Source organism: Sturnus vulgaris, chromosome 2 (assembly GCF_052056855.1).
Source record: "Sturnus vulgaris isolate bStuVul1 chromosome 2, bStuVul1.hap1, whole genome shotgun sequence".
Classification (NCBI taxonomy): domain Eukaryota; kingdom Metazoa; phylum Chordata; class Aves; order Passeriformes; family Sturnidae; genus Sturnus; species Sturnus vulgaris.
Window position 1 is genome coordinate 504077 of NC_142244.1, and position 19116 is coordinate 523192.

The window sequence follows — 19116 nt, forward strand, 5'->3', positions numbered from 1 at the left end:
CATGACTCACATGCATTTATTCTCAGTATAAACCCCTTCCTTTAGAAATGAAAAAAATAAACAGATTCTTTTAATAGAAAGGGCTTGTTGACCTTCTTGCAGTGGGTACTGCAAGTATTACGTTGGCAAAGTTCTACTGACTTACTACATGGATGTAAGCTCTGATTGTGTTTGGCCCACTGTGAAACAGCATCCTCAGGTCAAGAAAGCCTGCATTATGTGCGTCTATATATACTGCTTTATTGTTGGAACTTCTTGACTAGATCTTACCAGATCCTGTACAGAGAGGAGCCAGAAAAGTGGCGTCATACTTCTTAAGTACTTTTTTGTGTCATCACTGACACCAATTATCCTTGTTGTATAAATCTTGTTTTAATCTAGCAGCATTTTCTTATCCACATTAGAGCTGACAGTAGCACAGAACCCCCCCCCCCTCCCCACTGGGCTCCTTTAATCCCTGGAGATTAAAATACTTTTAAATGCAAAAAACTACTGTGAAAGTAAATTAAGCTGGAAATACTGTATTATCACACAACAGAGGAAAGAAATCAAACCAACCAGTAACAGTGTCATTGTCTGGTTTTTCCCAATCCAGTATGACAAAGGATGGACAGCCCTCTACAGTCACCACTGTGAGGTTGGTTGGAGGATTTTGTGGAGGACGAGTGGGTTCTTCCTTGCTGCTGACTTCTTCTTGTGGAAAATGCTCAAGAGAGCTTGTGATGGAGCAAGGCACATCATCATCTTTCTTCATGTACTTGACATGGGGGGCTAAGAACAATAGGAAAGAGCTGTTATTCCATAGAGTGCTATTACAATATGGCAGTGCCATTTCACCTGGTGCACAAAATCTATCTCAGGACACCAAGCCAAAGTCTGCATAAATGAAACACAAAACTTGCAGAATAAACCCCATATATTCAATATTAAGCTGCTTGTTCCTGGTTTTGTTTGTTTGTTTTGGATTTTGTTTATGCTTTTGTTGTCCTTTTTTTGGTTTTTGCTTGTTTTTAAAATTTTACTTATTGTTGTTTGACCTGGAATCTGCACTGGCACCACTGATGAAATGACATTCTGAAGGTACCAGCCGGTGATACACACTGTTTGAAAGAATTAAAATCTGTCACAAAATAGAAAAATCAACTTTATTTCTTCTATAGTAAAATGAGACTATAATTCTAGTTGCAGCTTTTGAAGGGTATGCTAACACAAAGATACCACATAACACTTTGCTTCGCCAGAAGGAGCAGTAACTTTAGTCCAGAAAGTAAAATTCAGGCAAGAAAATGTTGCCACTTTCATCTGCCACTGAAGTGACACAGAATCAAATAAAATTTTGGCCTTTGAATAACCAAATAAGATAATTTGATGCAAGATGATTCAGACTTCATATGCTTCCTGACATAAAAATACGAAAGCTGTGAATATCCTACCTTGGTACCTTGGTTTTCCTGAAGAATCTGTTTCTGATGTAGGACTTGAGCTGAAGACAGTTGCATCAACTGTAGAAAACACAGTTATAATTTGAAATAAATACAAAGTTTCAGTGTTAGAACTGCAGCATTTCACAGTTCCTTTGACATTTTAAATCATTATAAGAATAGACAGATAGTAGACATTTGTTGTCAGGTCTGTCTCTTCATTTTAGGTATTCCATTTTTTCTGTGATGCTGTGTACACCCCGTTTGATCAAATAAAGGAGGATATCGCATCTATAATGAGCACTATCAGTCACTGACAAATAATATTTATGTACTGGGAAAATCGAAATGCCCAGGAAAAGAAATGCCTTATCTACTCTTTGCACAGCTTTAAATGGCCCCTGAATAGTACTGAAGCCTACTAAGCATGTATGGATTTCTAGGAAGATGGAAGCCCTGTCATGATCTCAATTACCAAGATGTGTAAGAGAAGGGAAACTAGATCTCAGTCAAATCAGAGAAGTCACTAAATGTCATAAAAGCAATCAGAATCACCTCAGAGATAATTATTTTTATGTTAAATATACAATGCATCAATAAGGGTTTAGAGAAGGGAAGCAAAAGAAAAATGGAAAACTTAATGTTAGCTAAAAAAAGAAAAAAGAAGAAACCAGAACTGTTTGTCATATGCTCACCATAGTACTCTGGAGTTGCAAAAGCTGTTGGTGTCTTATGTAACGTTCCTGTCCTCACAGGTGATGTTGGTCCAGCAGGCTTAGCTGCAGTGACAGATGGAGGGACTTGTAGCAACAAGACATTCAGCATTTGGAGGAGTCAAACAGCTTTCTGATTTTCTAAGAGAACTCAGTTTTGTGACAACTGCTTCGTGCAACAAGTATTTTCATTTAAATCATAGAAATCCCTCAGCTGGATTTAGGAAAGTTCTGAACTGTGCTAGTTGCAAACATAATGTATCCTGAAACCCAGTAAGAAAATTCTTTGCCACTTTGAGGTTGTCCTGGAGGACTTCAGTCAGCTAGAATATAACCTGGTTTAATGTACAGAACCTACACAGACTGGTAAAAGGATGGAAAATGACCAGCACTGACATTCTGATCCTTAAAGAAAGAGCACGTTTCTTCCTGAGTTGCAAGACACAGTAGCTGAAGTCAGCAACTGAAACTCGGATTCTTCCCTCAAATATAGATAAGATTAATTTCTGCTCTCAGTACAGTACATACACTAGCAAGGGTGGTGATAGAACATTTATAGTGATAACCACCAACTCCTTAACTGTGGTCTGCACTAGAGTTTAACCACAGAACAGTATTGGAGTAAGTGTTTAAGAAACACTTCAAATGAAAGCAAAGAAAATGCAGCCAAGTCCAGCATTTTGAACATTTACAGCACTATATCACTCAAGAAGAAAGGTTTTCTTTCTGAACTCATTTCTGTAGTAGGTTGCATAAGTCTGGACAAAAACTGACTGATAGAGGCAATATCACCTATAATTAAACAGCTATTTTAAAAATGTATTTTAGATTATGTGACATTGCTTTTATTCTGCAGCTGTTACCACCTAATAAAGAAAACAGGTTTCTAAGAGGCAAACAATCCATGGTAAAGGTCTTGATTTCTTGCATAATAGCTGTAAAAAACAAGAATTAAATTCATAAACCATGCAGGTATTCCCAGATAACCATGATATGACAGTGAAACCTCAACCCTGAAGAGTCAAGAACTATATAATGTAGTTACTTCCCCATCATATATGATGCAGAACATGGCAACTGAAGGCAGAACTCTGGTGAGCCAAGTTTAAGACAACAAAATCCCTACTTTCCACTAATTTTCTTAATAAAGTGGAAATCTGAAAGATTTTCACTAGAGTTCAGTTTCACAAAGTTTCTGAACTCACATTTCTATTTTTTTTCCCATTCAGGAGAGTTTTAATGTCTGCATAGAAACCTTTCCGTAATACCCACTGGATGAGTTATAAAGATGCAAGTAAGGAATTAATCACAGTGTTAATGAGAAAGAGGACAGAATTCTGACAGGGAAAATCCAAGAAGAACATTGAGGCAAATTTTTCCTGTTTCCAGTACAGTGGAACTGTCTTTCCAGGGAACCAGAAGAAACAAAATTACAATGTTTAAAACTAAGCTGGACAAAACACTAGGAAACACAGAAGAAAGAAAACCTTCTACTGTCCCCACAAGGAAGAACCAGATCATTTAACCAATTTATTCCATCTTGAAACCCTAGGAAGGTATGGCAAATGCTGACTACCACATAACCTGGTTTCCACTGTAAGGAAAAAGGTTGAAATTTCAAAACACTGATAAATTAATTAGACACTTAGTGGAGAGAATTAGTATAGAGCTCAACACAAGCAAAAGAAAATATATCAGGTCTCAGACTGATGACGTCTTCTGTTTTCTTGGAACTATTACTAAGAAAGCACCACCCATCAAGTACAGACACAGTATTTCAGTCTTGGCTCTGCTGATGAATAAATATGTAAGTTGTCTCATCCAGCTTGGAGATTCTTGCTACTCATCTGCCACACAAAACACTGAAGTATTATTTAGGTCTTTAATCCAAAATAAAATAAAATAAAATAAAATAAAATAAAATAAAATAAAATAAAATAAAATAAATAAAAAAAATAAAAAAAAAATAAAAAAAAATAAAATAAAATAAAATAAAATAAAATAAAATAAAATAAAATAAAATAAAATAAAATAAAATAAAATAAAATAAAAACCACAATAGGAAATCCAGTAGAGCTGTATATTCACATATAGCTGTATATCCTTACATATAAAGACCTTTATATTTCCAAGGAACTATAGAGATCAGCATGAAGAGGAAAGAAACTGTCATGATGCTAAGCTTAAGGAATGATAGTTTCTGAATATGTGAGAATATGTTAGCCTAATGATTCTTATCTAGAATCCACTGCCAAAACATCCATGTGGATACTGAATACCTGCTTCAGGATAATCTTAAAATAAAATAGGAAAGGTGAAAGTCTCTATGTCCTCTTAAACCAATAGTGAGAAGCCAGAATACTTCAGCACAATAATCAAGCTGAACTCTGAATATGAAACAAGCCAGCTTGCTCTGTCTCCCAGTGAAGTTAGTTGTCTGGGTGACTGTTAGCTCATTTTTTGCAGTGGCTAATGGATGCACCATATATGTGTAAGGAATTTTGTAACAAATAACCAGTTAGGATTAGGAATTGAAGCACAATAGTCAACATCTCCCATCCAACATGCACATTAAGTAGCAAAAAAATGATATTAGTAGACATGAAATATTCTTAAGGTTGCTCTTCTTAAAGAAAAAAGGAAATGGTTTTTGTACAAAGACAAAAGGCACAAATCCTTGTGTATTCCAAAAGACTATTTTCTGTAGATATCACAGATCAAAGAAATCTATAGTATAGAAGTCTCCTATACCCTGCTAGCCAGTATAATCTCACACACCATAAAATATTTATGCTGAAAAGGCTGAAATACCTGGACTCCCTGGTTTACCAGTCACAGTGTTAGGAGGCAGAGGTTTTCTTCTCATTTGTGTAGGCCTGGCAGGAGGTATAGGAGGGTGCTGAGGGCCAGGTGATGTAGTCACTGAATGACATTACAAGACAGCAATATTGATTCTTTAGCCTCAAATTCCATAAAATCAGAAACACACTAAAAGTTATATTCTGACTTCTAAAGCCATGTTTCATGTCTGATTTAATATCAAAAGTGGAGAGGTGAGATTAGGAGCTGATCTGAATTGTATTTTCAGCCTTAAATTCTCTGAGAACTGTGTACCATGAAGTTTTAAACAAAGTTTACACTGAAAAAATGAAGCTCCTTTGGGATTTTGTACAAGTGTTTCAGTGATTCACTTTCTGTGTAGTTACTCATTTTTGTCAACAGTAATATTTTGGCATTCAAATGGATACATCTTCACACAACAAACCACCTCAATGTGCTAGGAAACATCTTCAGTAACCTACTCACAAAATTTCTGACCTCTTGTACTTTCTGACTAATACAACCGGCCACCCTCAGCTTGAAGCAAAAGATATAAGAAAATGAAATTATCATTAGGAAAGCTTTATTCTATGCCATTCAAAACTGAAAAAAGTTACTGTCACCTCATACACTGACATGGATAAAGACAATTACTGCTGTAGAAATTTCTGAAGCACCCAACTTGGTTACTTTAATGTGCAGCTCCAGCCAGTATCCATTAAATTTATCTGATGATATCCCTTGACAGTGAGGTCTAAAAGGCAAACCTAAGCCCCTTAATTAATACTTACTTGTATTTTCCATAAAATTATGAAGGATTTTATTATACAAAGGAAAAGCAAAGGAAAAGGAAAAGATTTTTGTTCCACTATTCACCTTTGCCCTTCTTTCCTTAAGAAAATCCAGGAGATATGTGCAACATATTTATGTAACAAAAGCCTTTTTGTACCTAAAAGGAGAAAGTCCTCAAGAGTAATATAATTCTCGTAAGGTTGCCAATGTCAACAACTATGCAAGCTGCCTGATACTGAATTCCTGGCTCCATAGGGTACCTCAGGTCCTATGTATCAGACCTTAGGTTATCCTATAAATAGAGAGATTGTGGGTGAGAAGAGAGCAGATCCAAAGACTCATTTAGAAGAGATTTTTGGAAATACTTACAATATCTAAACAGGAATATCTCCATATCTCTCTCTTCCCTTTTCCCTTTTGGACTCTTTTAGTCACTTATAAAACAGTTGGGTTTTGTTTTGTTTTTTTTAAATCCCTTAGCTCAAGACAGAAAATAATGCTCTATCTAATTTAGGAGGATGTAGTGGTTTTGAAAATAACATTTGTAGGTTTCATAGTCATTCTTAATCTCCAGATGGAGATGAAAAAAATATGCTTAATGCCTGAAAAAGTAAAATAAATTTTTAAATGTATATATGTCATCATACTCTAGATATTACTATATGGTAGTATTCATCATTACTTTCCTGCTTGCCCAGAATTAGAGAAGGGATTGTCCAAGATATTCTTGAAGTAAAAATGTGCAAGTATTGACTTGCCAGTGGTTTCTATCATCTTTTCTGAACACGTGGGGTGGAACTGCTTGATCTTGAAAGATTCCTTCTTACCTAAACCATTCAATGATTCCACGAATTTTGATATACATATTAAGGCCTAATGAAGAGAGCTGAGATTGCATTTATACAAGAAAATTATGAAACAGTAGTAGCTAATTTCACAACCATACCTAACTGCCTTTTATGACTATAGTTCAAGGTATTGGCTTGCCTCAAAGCTCTGAAAGCTTAACTTTAGACATCAAATGTCATAAAACGAGTAAAAGTTAATCAATGTCCCTTCAAATCTATGTGCATAAAAAACCTTCAGGTCTCTGCAAATCACAAGCTGGATTTACTTAAGGAAACACTACTGCCTGACATTCAGTAACAAAAAGTGCAGAGTATCATCCTTGTTTTCAGTCTACACTTTGCCTTCAGATGCTACAAATCATGCTAGACTTAATCTTTGCAAAGGACAATGGCCAGACTGAATAAACTTAAAAATAATAAAACAGCAGAATCTGGCCATCAAGATAGGCTCTTATTTTTGCAGAGGCAAGTTAGGTGCAAAGGAAATTCAACAGGGATTAGGAACAAATAGCAGTTTGTAAAATAGTGGTTTAAAATCTAGTAACATGTTCCCAAATGAGAAGCTACCTAAAAAGAATATCTGCAGGTAAGTAGTAAATCCAAGGATGAAAAAAAATATTTCATTTTCAGTCAGTTTCTATGTCAGGAAAAAAACCACCAAACCCCACAGCTAAAGCAAATTCCATGCTTGGTTATGCTTATGAAACAGAGAAATTCTTTACACATCAGAGTATTTAGCTGTTGTATGTATGTTGCAGTTAAAATATTTTGATTCTTTTGAAAATATGATTACAAGACTTACCAGAAGATTAAACATTACAAGTCTTGTACTGCACATGTAAAAAACCCCATAACCTGATTTACTCCACATTGTTATTTTCCTTCAAGCCTAATGTTCTAATTTTCTCAACAAAACTTCCTTATACATGGGAGTATAAGTTGGTTATGCTTTTGCCTTACTCACCTTTGCTATGTGGAAACTATCAGCATGAAAAAAGTCAGTGCTTATAGTATTGTGGCTGTTAGATCATAGGGATACAACTCTGGTGGTGAAAATTTCTACCATATGTAATGACTAAGCATATGTAAGTGACTAACCAGTGGCTATAAATTCTTCTTATTTTTATCTCTTTTAGTAGCATCTGAAGCCATAAGAATGTGTATTGATGAGGATGATCAAGAATTATTTGTTCTTCTCAGTGGAGGTGCTTTGTGTGCAGAAAAGGCAGTTAGTTTTTATTTTTATAAACAATTGTTAAAAATTTCTTTATTGTTTACTTTGATTAATCTTACCAGAAATTGGCTTTTGCCAGGTGTCAACATATTCTGGAGGTCTTTTGACACCCATGTCAATGGGTCTGGCAGTAGTCTCAGGTGTATAAAGGTAATCTGTGAAAAAAAATAAATTAAATAAGTATCTACAGTGTGGCACCAAGTCATGGAATACTTGTACATTGAATATCTTCAAACTCCAGCTGACATGATGTGCAAAACCAACATGTGTGGCATATCTATGTTTTTACTGATAACTTAGTGACACCCATTATCTTCTTATTCAGGTAAGTAGAAAGTGATCTGGTTCTACAAAGTCTGAAGTTTAATTTTAGACATTCCTTGAGTAAAGTATATTTGGAAAGACCAAATTAATAAGATGAAGAGATAACAGATGAGGTAAACCTTTATGTGGAAAAATGAGCAGAGAGAACATTCTAGTTTTTCAGTGTAAAGAATAAAATGTCCATTGATTCTTGCAAAGGTCAAAGTTCTCCTCCCCATAGTAAGATCTCTGGTCAAACTCTATATTAAATGGTTAGAGCAATTCAGGACCAAATATATTCACCACATTTGGAGTACAGGAGATAAAGTACACACAACATCCAATTCGTATATAAGAGAAAGTCCGACTTAAAAGTTATATAAACACATTTTAAGAAAAGTAAGTGGTGTTAAAAGAATAACCCAACTCCTGGTACAGAACAACTGTTTCACCTCCTGGTATTTATAGGACAGCCAGACTGTTAAATTAATATTCTTTCTCTACACAAATTAATTTTATTTGCTTTATAAAAATTGTATATATAATAAAGCAAGGAGATGCATTGCAACTTCATCCTGTTTGTGGGAATAAAACACCCATATCCTTGCTCATGATGTAAGACAAAACCCCCTAAAATTTGATATATTTAAAAAATATAAATCTCAATATGACTTTAATTATCAAATTCCAACCCTGTTCCAACATGATCTAAGCACTTCAGCTAAAGATTTCATAGATTTATAATCTGGTTCTCAATTTGTTTTGATATTTCACTAGTATTTTAATGGTATGAAGCAGATAATTTTTCAATTACTTTACTGTTTGACCATTTTGTTGCATGTTCCTTACAAATCCACAATCCATTTATGACAAATAATTTATTAAATTATTATTTATTAATTAGATTAAAGTAAGATGGGAGTAAGACTTGCAGTTAGCTGGGAAAAGGATGCAGATGACCTGGTCCCTGCCTCTAAAATACCTGAACACGTCATATGATTTTCTTTAACAGTGATTTCTTTTCAGGTAAGTAAAATGATTAATTAGATCTTCAGCTGTACAGAGCACCAGAGTGATACTCAATGTTTCATGTGAATGATGTTCAAGGAAGAAAAGGCATGAGAAGACCAGCACCAGCCTTAAAAAATAAAAATGATCTTGAACATCATGAAGTATAGATACAGCAAGTTTAGTTTCTCAGCTCACCTTTCAGTGAACATATCAACAAAATGTGGTAGCACATTGACTAATTCACACTAAATCACCCAAGGGTATATTACAAGTTTAAATTAATTCTACATGTTACAGTTTCTACAGAAAAACCTATTTCTATTCTGGTCCTTGGAATCTAATTCAGAATCATAATCTTTTCTTAGTTATATCAGCTGAGAATAAACAAAATATTGCATATGTTCTAGTTGGAAGAAGTAATTTTCTTTTCAGAAATGTGTACTGCTGTTCTGCCATATGTAAAGTAGTAATGAAAAATAGGTCAAAGTTTCAAACCACAATACTTTCATGTTGACAAAATCTCCTATTTCGAGTATTTCAATACACTTTAAAGTTACGTAAAAGTTTGGGTTTTAACATGAGGTATCTGACAACCAAATTTTGCTATATTTGTCATAGCATTTGCCTTATTCTACCTAATGTACTTGCTTATTAAAAGCACTTATCACATTAATCCAAACTTTTAACAGAATTGAGAACAGATCTATTACTTGCATATGTCTTTGTGTCTTCTTTTAATTCTATATCTTTTCTAGGAAACATTCATAGGGTCTGGAAACATGTTTAAACTAAACTCTCTGTCTTTAATTGTAGGAATACTATTAGAAGGATGGATCATTTTAAGGGAAATAATGGAAAAAGTGCCCTTGATAAAATAAACTGAAATACCTTTATACTTGAGTTCCTCTGGAACTTGACTATATGCATACAGTTTAAAAAACAGAAAGCAAATAGAACACAAAGGTAATGGTCATTTAAATGAAAACCATGTATGCCTCCTTTTCACAAGGGAAATTGAAATGTTGCTTAAAGTTTGTTTGCTGACATTTGTCAGGAAGCTCAGTAGATCAGGAGCAGTATTTATATGGTTAGGATTAAATTAAAAGACAACCCAGTAAGGTAAGTTACATACACTAACATGAAAAGCCATCTGAATAAAACGGTATTCTAGAGAAAATGACTAAAACATGGTAAAAAACTAAAAGGAATGCTAGTCATGAGGAAGCAACCCCTGCCTCTTTTCCACAGTCAAGTTTACCACCTGGCACTACAGCTGGCCAGGAGACTGAAAAGCCTGCCAGGAAAACAGCCACAATCCCATGTGCTGCTGCTGGAAAAAACCAAATTCCACTGCTTATCATCTGCAGCTGCCAAGCACTCTCTGCATGGGGTGAAACATCTTTGCACTGAGGCTAACCAGCCCAGTCAGGAAGAAGAAATGGAATACACTCAACAGCCAGTTCAGCAAACTCCAGCAAAGAACTAAAAGAACCAAACTGGTGTCCAAACAACAGAATACCCAATAATAAGTGATGTAATGTCTAAAGGTAAGTCTGAAAACATACTGTTACATATATAGAATATTCCTATCAGCCAGCTAAAAATTCTAATCATCTTCGATCAAAAGTTCAGTTTTTGATAAGCCAACCATGGAAAACACTGAAAAAGGAACCTTTTTGTCTTTGCTCAACTGGTTAGATTTGGGGTTCCAGGTTATAGGGTTCTTTCCTAAGTCACTTTTGCAGAATAGATAATTAATTGCGCATTGCTTGGGAGAGATACAGAAGATGTCTTTATTTGGTTATCTGAATTTGGTTTTGTGCAAATTTATTTTTGTGGGCACAGTCAGCCTTGTGTCTCAGACACTGGCACAATACTGTGATTTACTTGCCTTACAGACGATTTGGGATTTCACTTACTGATCATCAAGAAAAGTACTGACTAAAAAGCTGTGACAAGCTGCAGTCTCCTCTCAATATGTCATAAAGGTACGAAATTCATTGGTGATTTCTCTTACACTTCTCAGAAGAATGGTGCAGACTCACAGACAGGTGTCAATTAGCTGTGGCATTGGGATGGAGGTATAAAGAAGTGGGGAGGAGATAACAAAGGTCAGACCTTCTTTGGTACTTGGGATATCAAGTTTGACTTAAAGGGCTAATTTGGCAGGGCACAAAATTTAGCTAAGAGACATCTACAGGATGTTTCTTTAACTCAGAGAAAAAATATACTTATGTAACTTGGCAACGGAAACTACTGGAAGTATCACTTTTCAGAAGAATTCTAAGAGAAGGTACTTATTTACCAGTACACATAGCATGCACAGTAAATAGTAGTTTTGTGGTGACTTTTGGCACCATCTACCACAGTGAAGCTCTAGTTTTTCCTGGAAACAGAATGAAAATAATAACAAATGGTGGGCACACCAAGAGGGTCGCTTACAATATGATTGCTTAAAACAATACCTTAGCAGCATTAAGCACAAAAAACTCCATGTAACAGACTACTACTGTTATGTTTGTACTATTGATTTACTTAGCATGTATTCCTTCTTGCTCGTGTTTTTTATAACCTACCAATACCTCTGCTGAAGTTACGACTATAGGGGAGAAAAGCTCAATGTACTGTATAATGTGTGTTTGTGCATAATTTCATAATGTGATCACTCCTATTGCCAAATATACCAGAAGGAAACATTACACAGGCAAAAATATTTAGAATAGATGGACTATCACTCAGGCTATCCTGATCTAGTTAGCATAGAAACAATAACAGCAACCAGCAATAATATTGGACAATAGCACTTTTAGTGGGTGGTCAGCCAAAAGTTTGCCTTGAATATGTAAATTATTTATTTACTTATTTATTATTTTAAACTTGAATTGTTGATGAAGAATCCCCAAATGATATATATTATATATATATTTAATTATATATAATTATAAAAAGTAAATTATATATTTTAGTATATAATATAGAATATATATGAATATATATTAATATATGTTTATTATATAAATTATATATCTAATATATATTTAATTAACCAATAGCTGCATTTAAAAATTCCCCAGTGCTATTTGTATTGATGTAATAAATTAATGTTCTATGAAATAAAGAAAAAAAAGGATTCATTATTAATTAGCATTGAAGATATTGTGTTGATTGGATGGAAAAATCAAGTACAACTGAAAAAGGATAAATGATTTTTCCCCCAAACTGACCTGTACTTTTAATAAATCTTTCTGGTTAGGGACGTTTGTTATCTGCTTGTTTAAGGATTTAGAAATTGAAGTTCTCACTGTTGTCTGCCATCCACCAGCATGGAATTTTTTGGTGCTAAAGTATCCAAGCCTGAATACTGCACAGTCCAAATACTGCATGGTCTAATGTGAGTAGGTCTGCTGTGAACACATCATGTGCATAGAGAGTAACTAGCAAGATACTTGGCTTTAAGGCTTCCCTACCAAGCCTCCTGACTTGGACTCAAACAAATGGGTGACCCTTTTCAATGAAGCATTTTCCAGTAATTATTGTGGATCTAACATCTAGAAAACATTAGCAAACAGTAGCCACACAATAATCAATCTGTAAATTTACACAGACTGAGTGCCAATATAATTTCATAATCATCCTCAGGAATTATATAACAAGATCAGTAGAAGCAATTGCACATGGTACTTTGAGGAATTAAACACAGTGAGATATTATGCAGGGATCAAAACAACCTGGGGAAGTCACATTCCAGTCTTTTATAGATAAATAAAAAAAAACACCCCAAACCCAGAACTCTACCTGTTGTTGGCACAATCCACTTTGGCAGTCCAGGTGCTTTTGTTCTGGCTGGTGCTAGTGTGGTTTTACTAAAAGCTGTGAGAGAGTTTCAAAAGAAAAAAAACAAGAAAAAAGACAGAAAAACCATGAGAAGAATACCCAACAGTCTTCTATGTGCTGCCAAGAATTCCACACAGAGAAGAAGAAGCAACACTTGCTGTGATGACACACATAGTTTTAGTTTCTTTTCTTTTCGATTTGGAAAGGCTTTACCACTAGACTAATTAATTGATTGAAAAATACTCCTTTTTTTTTTCCCCTCCCAGTGAGACTTAAAATTCCACTAAGAATAGATGAAATTAATTAACTATTTCACCTCCTCCCCATCCCAGATTGAATAAACAATTACCAGGTCTGGTCTGTAATCTATCCGATGGCTTTGGTCTTGCAGAAGTGAGACGAGTTTTGTGAGGTGCTAAAAGAAATAAGGTCCTGTTTCAGTGCTGTGTGTAAAAGAACACAGACAGTGCAGTGCAATTTGCCAGACAAAAAGGTCCATGCACCAATGTGATACAGCAAAATGGACATATGAGAGTTCTATGAGTTCTAATCCAAAATGCATGTGGAAAATGCTAGTTTCTTTAGTGGCCAGATGACTCCATCATGCAGTCTGACCAGTTACATTCATATGTAGGTTTAGGAAAAAGATGTAAAATATTTACAGCCAATTACCCAACTGTATATGGATACAGAGTTAGCTCTGCAAGGTATCCATGGCCTTAAGACATTTAATTAGGTTCTGTAAAAAACAAACAAACAAAAAACCTCAAAATAAAACACCAGACGGAACCCCCCAAAACCAAAGACTTAGGTAAAACTATGAAACATTAAAATATTGCTGAGGAAACAACTGGGAGCATTCAGCGCAGATACTGTGCAGGGCAGCTGAAGCACAGTGTCATCAGCAAGGTTGAAATCAGAAGCCCTCAACCTTTTTTTATTGCTGCCTTTCACTTACAAAGTAATTTTGATACTCTAGATGTTATGGGATATGTGAAATCACACTGGAAGTTGAAAGCATAAGCAGTAGTCACTGTTATCTTGTGCCCAATTAGCAACATCTATAAATCAGTTTTTTTAAGTAGAGCTGACAAGTTGATATTCAAGACAAATAAACGTCTGACCCATAACACTTAATCCAGCCTCTCCAAAGCATCAAGAGAAAATACTTATGCAGGACAGAACACATTACTCATTTCTGATATTTAGATTGGGGAAGTTTTACAGATTTAGGTTTTGTAAGGAAAAAGTTGGAACTCAGTTATTACATTGATGTTTGCAACACTACATACGTATGAGCATCCAATACATAGCTTTAATACTGTTTAAAAACTTCATATAATCTTTGATATTTGAGGCAATACTGAGCAAATCCCATTTTCAGAGAAATAAACTAAAATATTTAATAAAGGGAAAAAATGAATTTTCATATTACCTATTTGAAACAGTTTTAAAGGTAGTAAGGAACAGACCATTAAACATCAAACTGTGCTGATTTTGCTCAAGATGTACAGACTCTCAATGCAACAACTTAAGAATATCTTAAAAAATTACCTGTATCAAACCAAGGAATTTCAGTTGCTTGACCAATTTTGGGCCTGGGTGAAATGTGGTATGTTTCATTGGGACCTGAAAATGGACATATTACTGCTTACCAAATACAAATAATTTCCTTTTAAGCATAAGACATCACAGGTGGAAAGGAAATTCAAACTGTCTGTGCAGATCATAAACAATAGAGTCAGTGCTAGAAATCTGGCTGAAAATCATGCTTTTATACATGTAAAAGACTTTTCAAGTCTGGTAAGATATATATCATTAGTAAGTCAGACAAAATCAGGAAAGATGATAAGGCAATGCCTTTTTACATGACTCCTCAGCCTCGTACATGTAGTACTTATTTCTATAAAGAATCGCATGAAGAAGAAAAATGGCTGGAAAATTAAAACCAGCAACATTTTGCACATGCACTGGACTGTAAAGTAACTAAGAAATAAACATGACAAAGATATTTAGGTATTTCTGTTGATTAAAGTGTAGGTTTAGCCATATAGCAAGAGCAGAGAAAGTAAAGATTGATGAAAAATAAACTGATGTAATATTCTTATTACCCAAAGGTATTTTGGACCCATCAACAACATGAACTGTTACAAGGTTAATTGATCCCAGGTGTGTTGCCCTTGGAGCTATAAAAAATAAACCATTTGTTCTGTGAGAAGGGAAATTAAAGAAGTTGGATTTCATGAAGGATCTGGCTCCATTGTTTCCTAAAAACCTATCTGCACATCTGCTAGGACAATTTTAACAGACACGAGACAGACACGTTCTGATTAGTCTGGATATATTTTCATGCTGACAAACAGACAGTGCAACTATTCTGCTGGGCCCCCACTAACTTCAGAACACTTGCCCTAAACCTGGAGTTCTGACAGTCTTTGGTCTTTCTTATACTTGTATTAACTCACACTTCTCAAGAAACTCTACTTAGTAATGTATTTATTTTTCAGACCTCACTCAAATTTGAGTGAATTAATTGTAAGGTCTCTAAGTTACTGGATGAAAAGGACAGACAGGCAGGCAGAGGCACACACTACAGTATGGCTCTTTGTCTTTCAGAAATAAGGTTAAAATCTGGAAGCTGGAAAATACCTTACTTACATAAGGAGCAGTGGCTAAAAAGTGCCATTTATATCTAACAGTAAACATTTGTTTACAGTTTTTCCTACCAGTAGCTCGTTTTGCATATACACCACTATGATGATTTAAACTTCGAAAGGCAATAAATAAGTCCCTAAATTCTCTTCTATAAAATTCTTTCCCTAAAACTAAATTTTTAGTGGTACCAAAAGATGGCACTTGGTAACTGTAACATGGTTGGAAATAGCTCCTATTCAACTGAGACTTAGAATCTAACTTGGCTATTGAACAAAATAAGGTATTTAGAAAAGAAATCTTTTTTCCTGGACTGTTCAGTTTGATGTTCACAGTAATATATATGTACATATGGTGTATATATATATAGATAGATAATAGTTCTTGAATGAATATGATCTCTGCTTGATATCTTTTTGCCATATAAAACAGACGAGGAGAAAGAAGTGGAGGGGAAATTACTAAACTATTCAGTAAGCTATTTGTCTAAGATTAAAATATTATCAGTTCAGAGGTTATATGAGAGGGGAGGAAAGACCAGGAGCTGCTCTCGCAGACATGTTGTCTCTCCTCACCTAACCATATTTTTCTCCTGTTCCCTTCCTCCTCAGCAATTTTATTGAAATAATAAAAACTAAAGCTGAGATATCACCACCCTTCACGATAATTGTGCATCCTTGAATCTACCATGGTTACTGCAAAAATCACTGGTATTGAAGGCACTTCTACTCTTAGCATGCAAATATCTTAGACTGAGACTCTGTAACCCGATTTTCAAAGGTACTCGAGAAATTGAATCAAATGTATTTAGAATAATAAAATTCCCCAAAAGAAAAGAACTTTTTGAATGTGAGCACAGAAATATATTTATCTTAAAATTAATTGAATTTCTCACATTTTTTGATGGCTACTAAACTGATCCAACTGCTTTCCATGGAAATCGATCCAATTCTTGGACATTCACTTTGATATAATTAATGAACTAATTCTCAGCTGAACAATGATATAAATTTCTATCTACTTATTATGCATGTCCAATGACCACAAAACTCAGTGACAGCAGAAATAAGGCAGTGCCTCAGTAAAACTTCTAAAGTTACAAACTGTAAATTACCAGGTTTAGTTTGTGGTACTTCTGGCCCAACAGATGTTTTTGGTTTGGAAGGAATGAGCAGTGTTTCTTTTGGAGCTGAAAGAAAAGGGAAAAGATTATTATTGTATTCTTCAGGACTCATGATCCAATGCCATATTTAGCCCACAAAAAATGCATGCCTCAAATGCCTGAAAAAAAGACAATAACAATTCCATGGCTTTCTGGAACCTGAAACAAAATGACTAGCCAAAACACAGAAAAGTCCCAGCAGCATACTGTAGGATAAGTTGAGTTAGTGGCTAAAATTCTTGCTCTAAAAGAAAAATTAGGCCACTGATTTTGGTTGGAGATCTGACAAATACAGACTTCTGACCAGACATAAGCTGTAGGCTATTTTTGCTTTACTTGAAAAAATAGAAATGTGAATCCTCTGTGCTAAGATACATGCATGTAGCAGCAGAACGAAGGATAGTGGTGTTTTATAAATACCACATTGGAGCATGTTCTCTAGAAATTTCTCCACTGAAAAATTAGAAGTATCTTCATCTTAATGTTAAGGAAACTTATTTACCCATTGTTGCCCTTGAACGACCAGTGGCAGTAGAAGATTTTGTAATAATTGGTTGTGGAGTTGTCGGATATATTGCTGTCAAGGAGAAAATGTGAAAAATCTTAGAATATTTATCTGTAATCCAAACAAAGTAGCATTTGCCAAAACCTGAAAAATGTCCCAAACTAAGGTGTAGCAGAATGTCTTGAAAATCAACTGCCGACAATTATCTCTCTATTAACTTCTGCTTTACATTTATACCAAAAATGAGAAGCCACACAGCCCTCCATAATTATTTTTAAAGCTGTTTTCATTTCAGTACAGCAGACAATGCCTGTTAACAACTGTACAAGCACATTGTAAAGGAGTTCTGTTGCATTTCAAGATATTATTTTAAAAAAAGTGCTCACAGAGGAGCACCCAAGATTACCAGAAAGTAATCACAGACAACTCAGTTTGCCTAGCCACTGAAATTTATCAATACCCACATTATTACATTTCAGTCAACATTTGCTATGTGTAATAGACAGAGGAAAACCATTACATATATTACACATTTCTTACTATTATTTGTAGTGCAGTTTTGGCTTATTTTGGATTGATTATCTGAAGTATAATGCATTTGTTTCACCACAAAACTGGCTATGAATAATCACATTAGGAAGCACAAAATCTGAAGCCTGGGGAAAGAATGATTAAACCCAAAATTAAAAGAATGACTCCATTACCAGGTTTGGTGTATGGCACTCTTGGTCTTTCAGTTGTTTTTCGTTTGGTATGAATGAACTGTTTTTCAGTTGGAGCTGGAATAAAAACAAACAGTGCCCAGAACAATAATTGAAAAAATGAACTGCTTTTCACAGCACACAAAGAACATAAGTATGATCTGATCTGGAATATGGCAAATTATATAAGAATAAAGCTGAAAGTTGGAATTCCTGCAAAGAAAGGAAAACAAGTTAAATGGCCACTTCCACAAGAAGACTTCTAAAAAAATGTATAAATTTGTAGCTTTGCATCAAGCAGTCTAGAATATAGTCATTAACATCACCATATTGTAATAGGACAAAACCAGGCAGTGGTAATTTGTGTCTTCCTCACCTGCCACACGAGTATCTGAGGACAGGATTTCTTTCTCAGTGGAACATTTGTGTTAAACTTGATTTTTGAATTAAATTCTTTTGTTCTTATGTGGGAATGATTTAATAATGTTATCTTTATACTATTCAGATAAAAAAATCATGTAAGTAAAAGTAGGAATCATTTATTGGAAAGGTTATTGGAAAAGGTTATCTTAGCACTTTTTAGTCTGTGGTGAGAGGTCCAAAATGATCTGCCTTAGCTTGTGCAGTTTTCATCCCCTTTGCTCTGAAGAACCTTTTCCAGCATGTGACTATTACTCAGGTGCTTACAACAGGGCACATACTTCATAAAGCTAGATGAACAGATACTGAATGAAAACTAACCTAAGTATTATTGCATACAGTGACTATATATTGAAATAGAAACATGTTTAAAAGCAGTTTTAATTTCCTCTTCCTCAAAAAGAGGAGAAACATAGTTTGAAGATTATAAAATGGTTAAAAATATTTCATTCTCAGAAAATCACAGTCAAGGTCTGTCTCTGAAACTGGGGACAGAAAACTGATTGAACAAAGATTGCTCAAGTAGTGCTCCTGCTCCCAGATACTGGTTGGATTCAGTGACCCTTCCTTGGTCCGCATCTGACAATTAAGTTAAGAAGGAAGAACTCAGCTAAGAATTCATATAATTAAGCAAGTTTTCCCAAAACTAGAAGTAATCAGAGAGGATGGTTTTAAGAAGCAGAGTTGGATTTAGATGGTC

General features: G+C 34.8%; 1 protein-coding gene across 26 annotated transcripts in view; it reads right to left on the bottom strand.

Annotated features, from left to right (window-relative positions):
* ABI3BP (ABI family member 3 binding protein) overlaps nt 1-19116 on the bottom strand; it is a 131821-nt gene that overhangs the window by 20516 nt on the left and 92189 nt on the right. For 20 of the 26 annotated variants that reach the window (XM_088156063.1, XM_088155976.1, XM_088156069.1 and 17 more), the window contains 12 exons: nt 18000-18074; nt 17293-17367; nt 16743-16817; nt 15088-15162; nt 14531-14605; nt 13326-13391; nt 12938-13012; nt 7888-7983; nt 4946-5056; nt 2117-2200; nt 1434-1502; nt 559-771 (listed from right to left, as the gene is read on the bottom strand). In XM_088156063.1, the coding sequence (XP_088012189.1) occupies nt 559-771; nt 1434-1502; nt 2117-2200; nt 4946-5056; nt 7888-7983; nt 12938-13012; nt 13326-13391; nt 14531-14605; nt 15088-15162; nt 16743-16817; nt 17293-17367; nt 18000-18074 (1089 nt within the window). The remainder of the gene's footprint in view (nt 1-558; nt 772-1433; nt 1503-2116; nt 2201-4945; nt 5057-7887; nt 7984-12937; nt 13013-13325; nt 13392-14530; nt 14606-15087; nt 15163-16742; nt 16818-17292; nt 17368-17999; nt 18075-19116) is intronic. The other 6 variants (XM_088156054.1, XM_088156039.1, XM_088156058.1 and 3 more) reach the window with 4 other exon arrangements.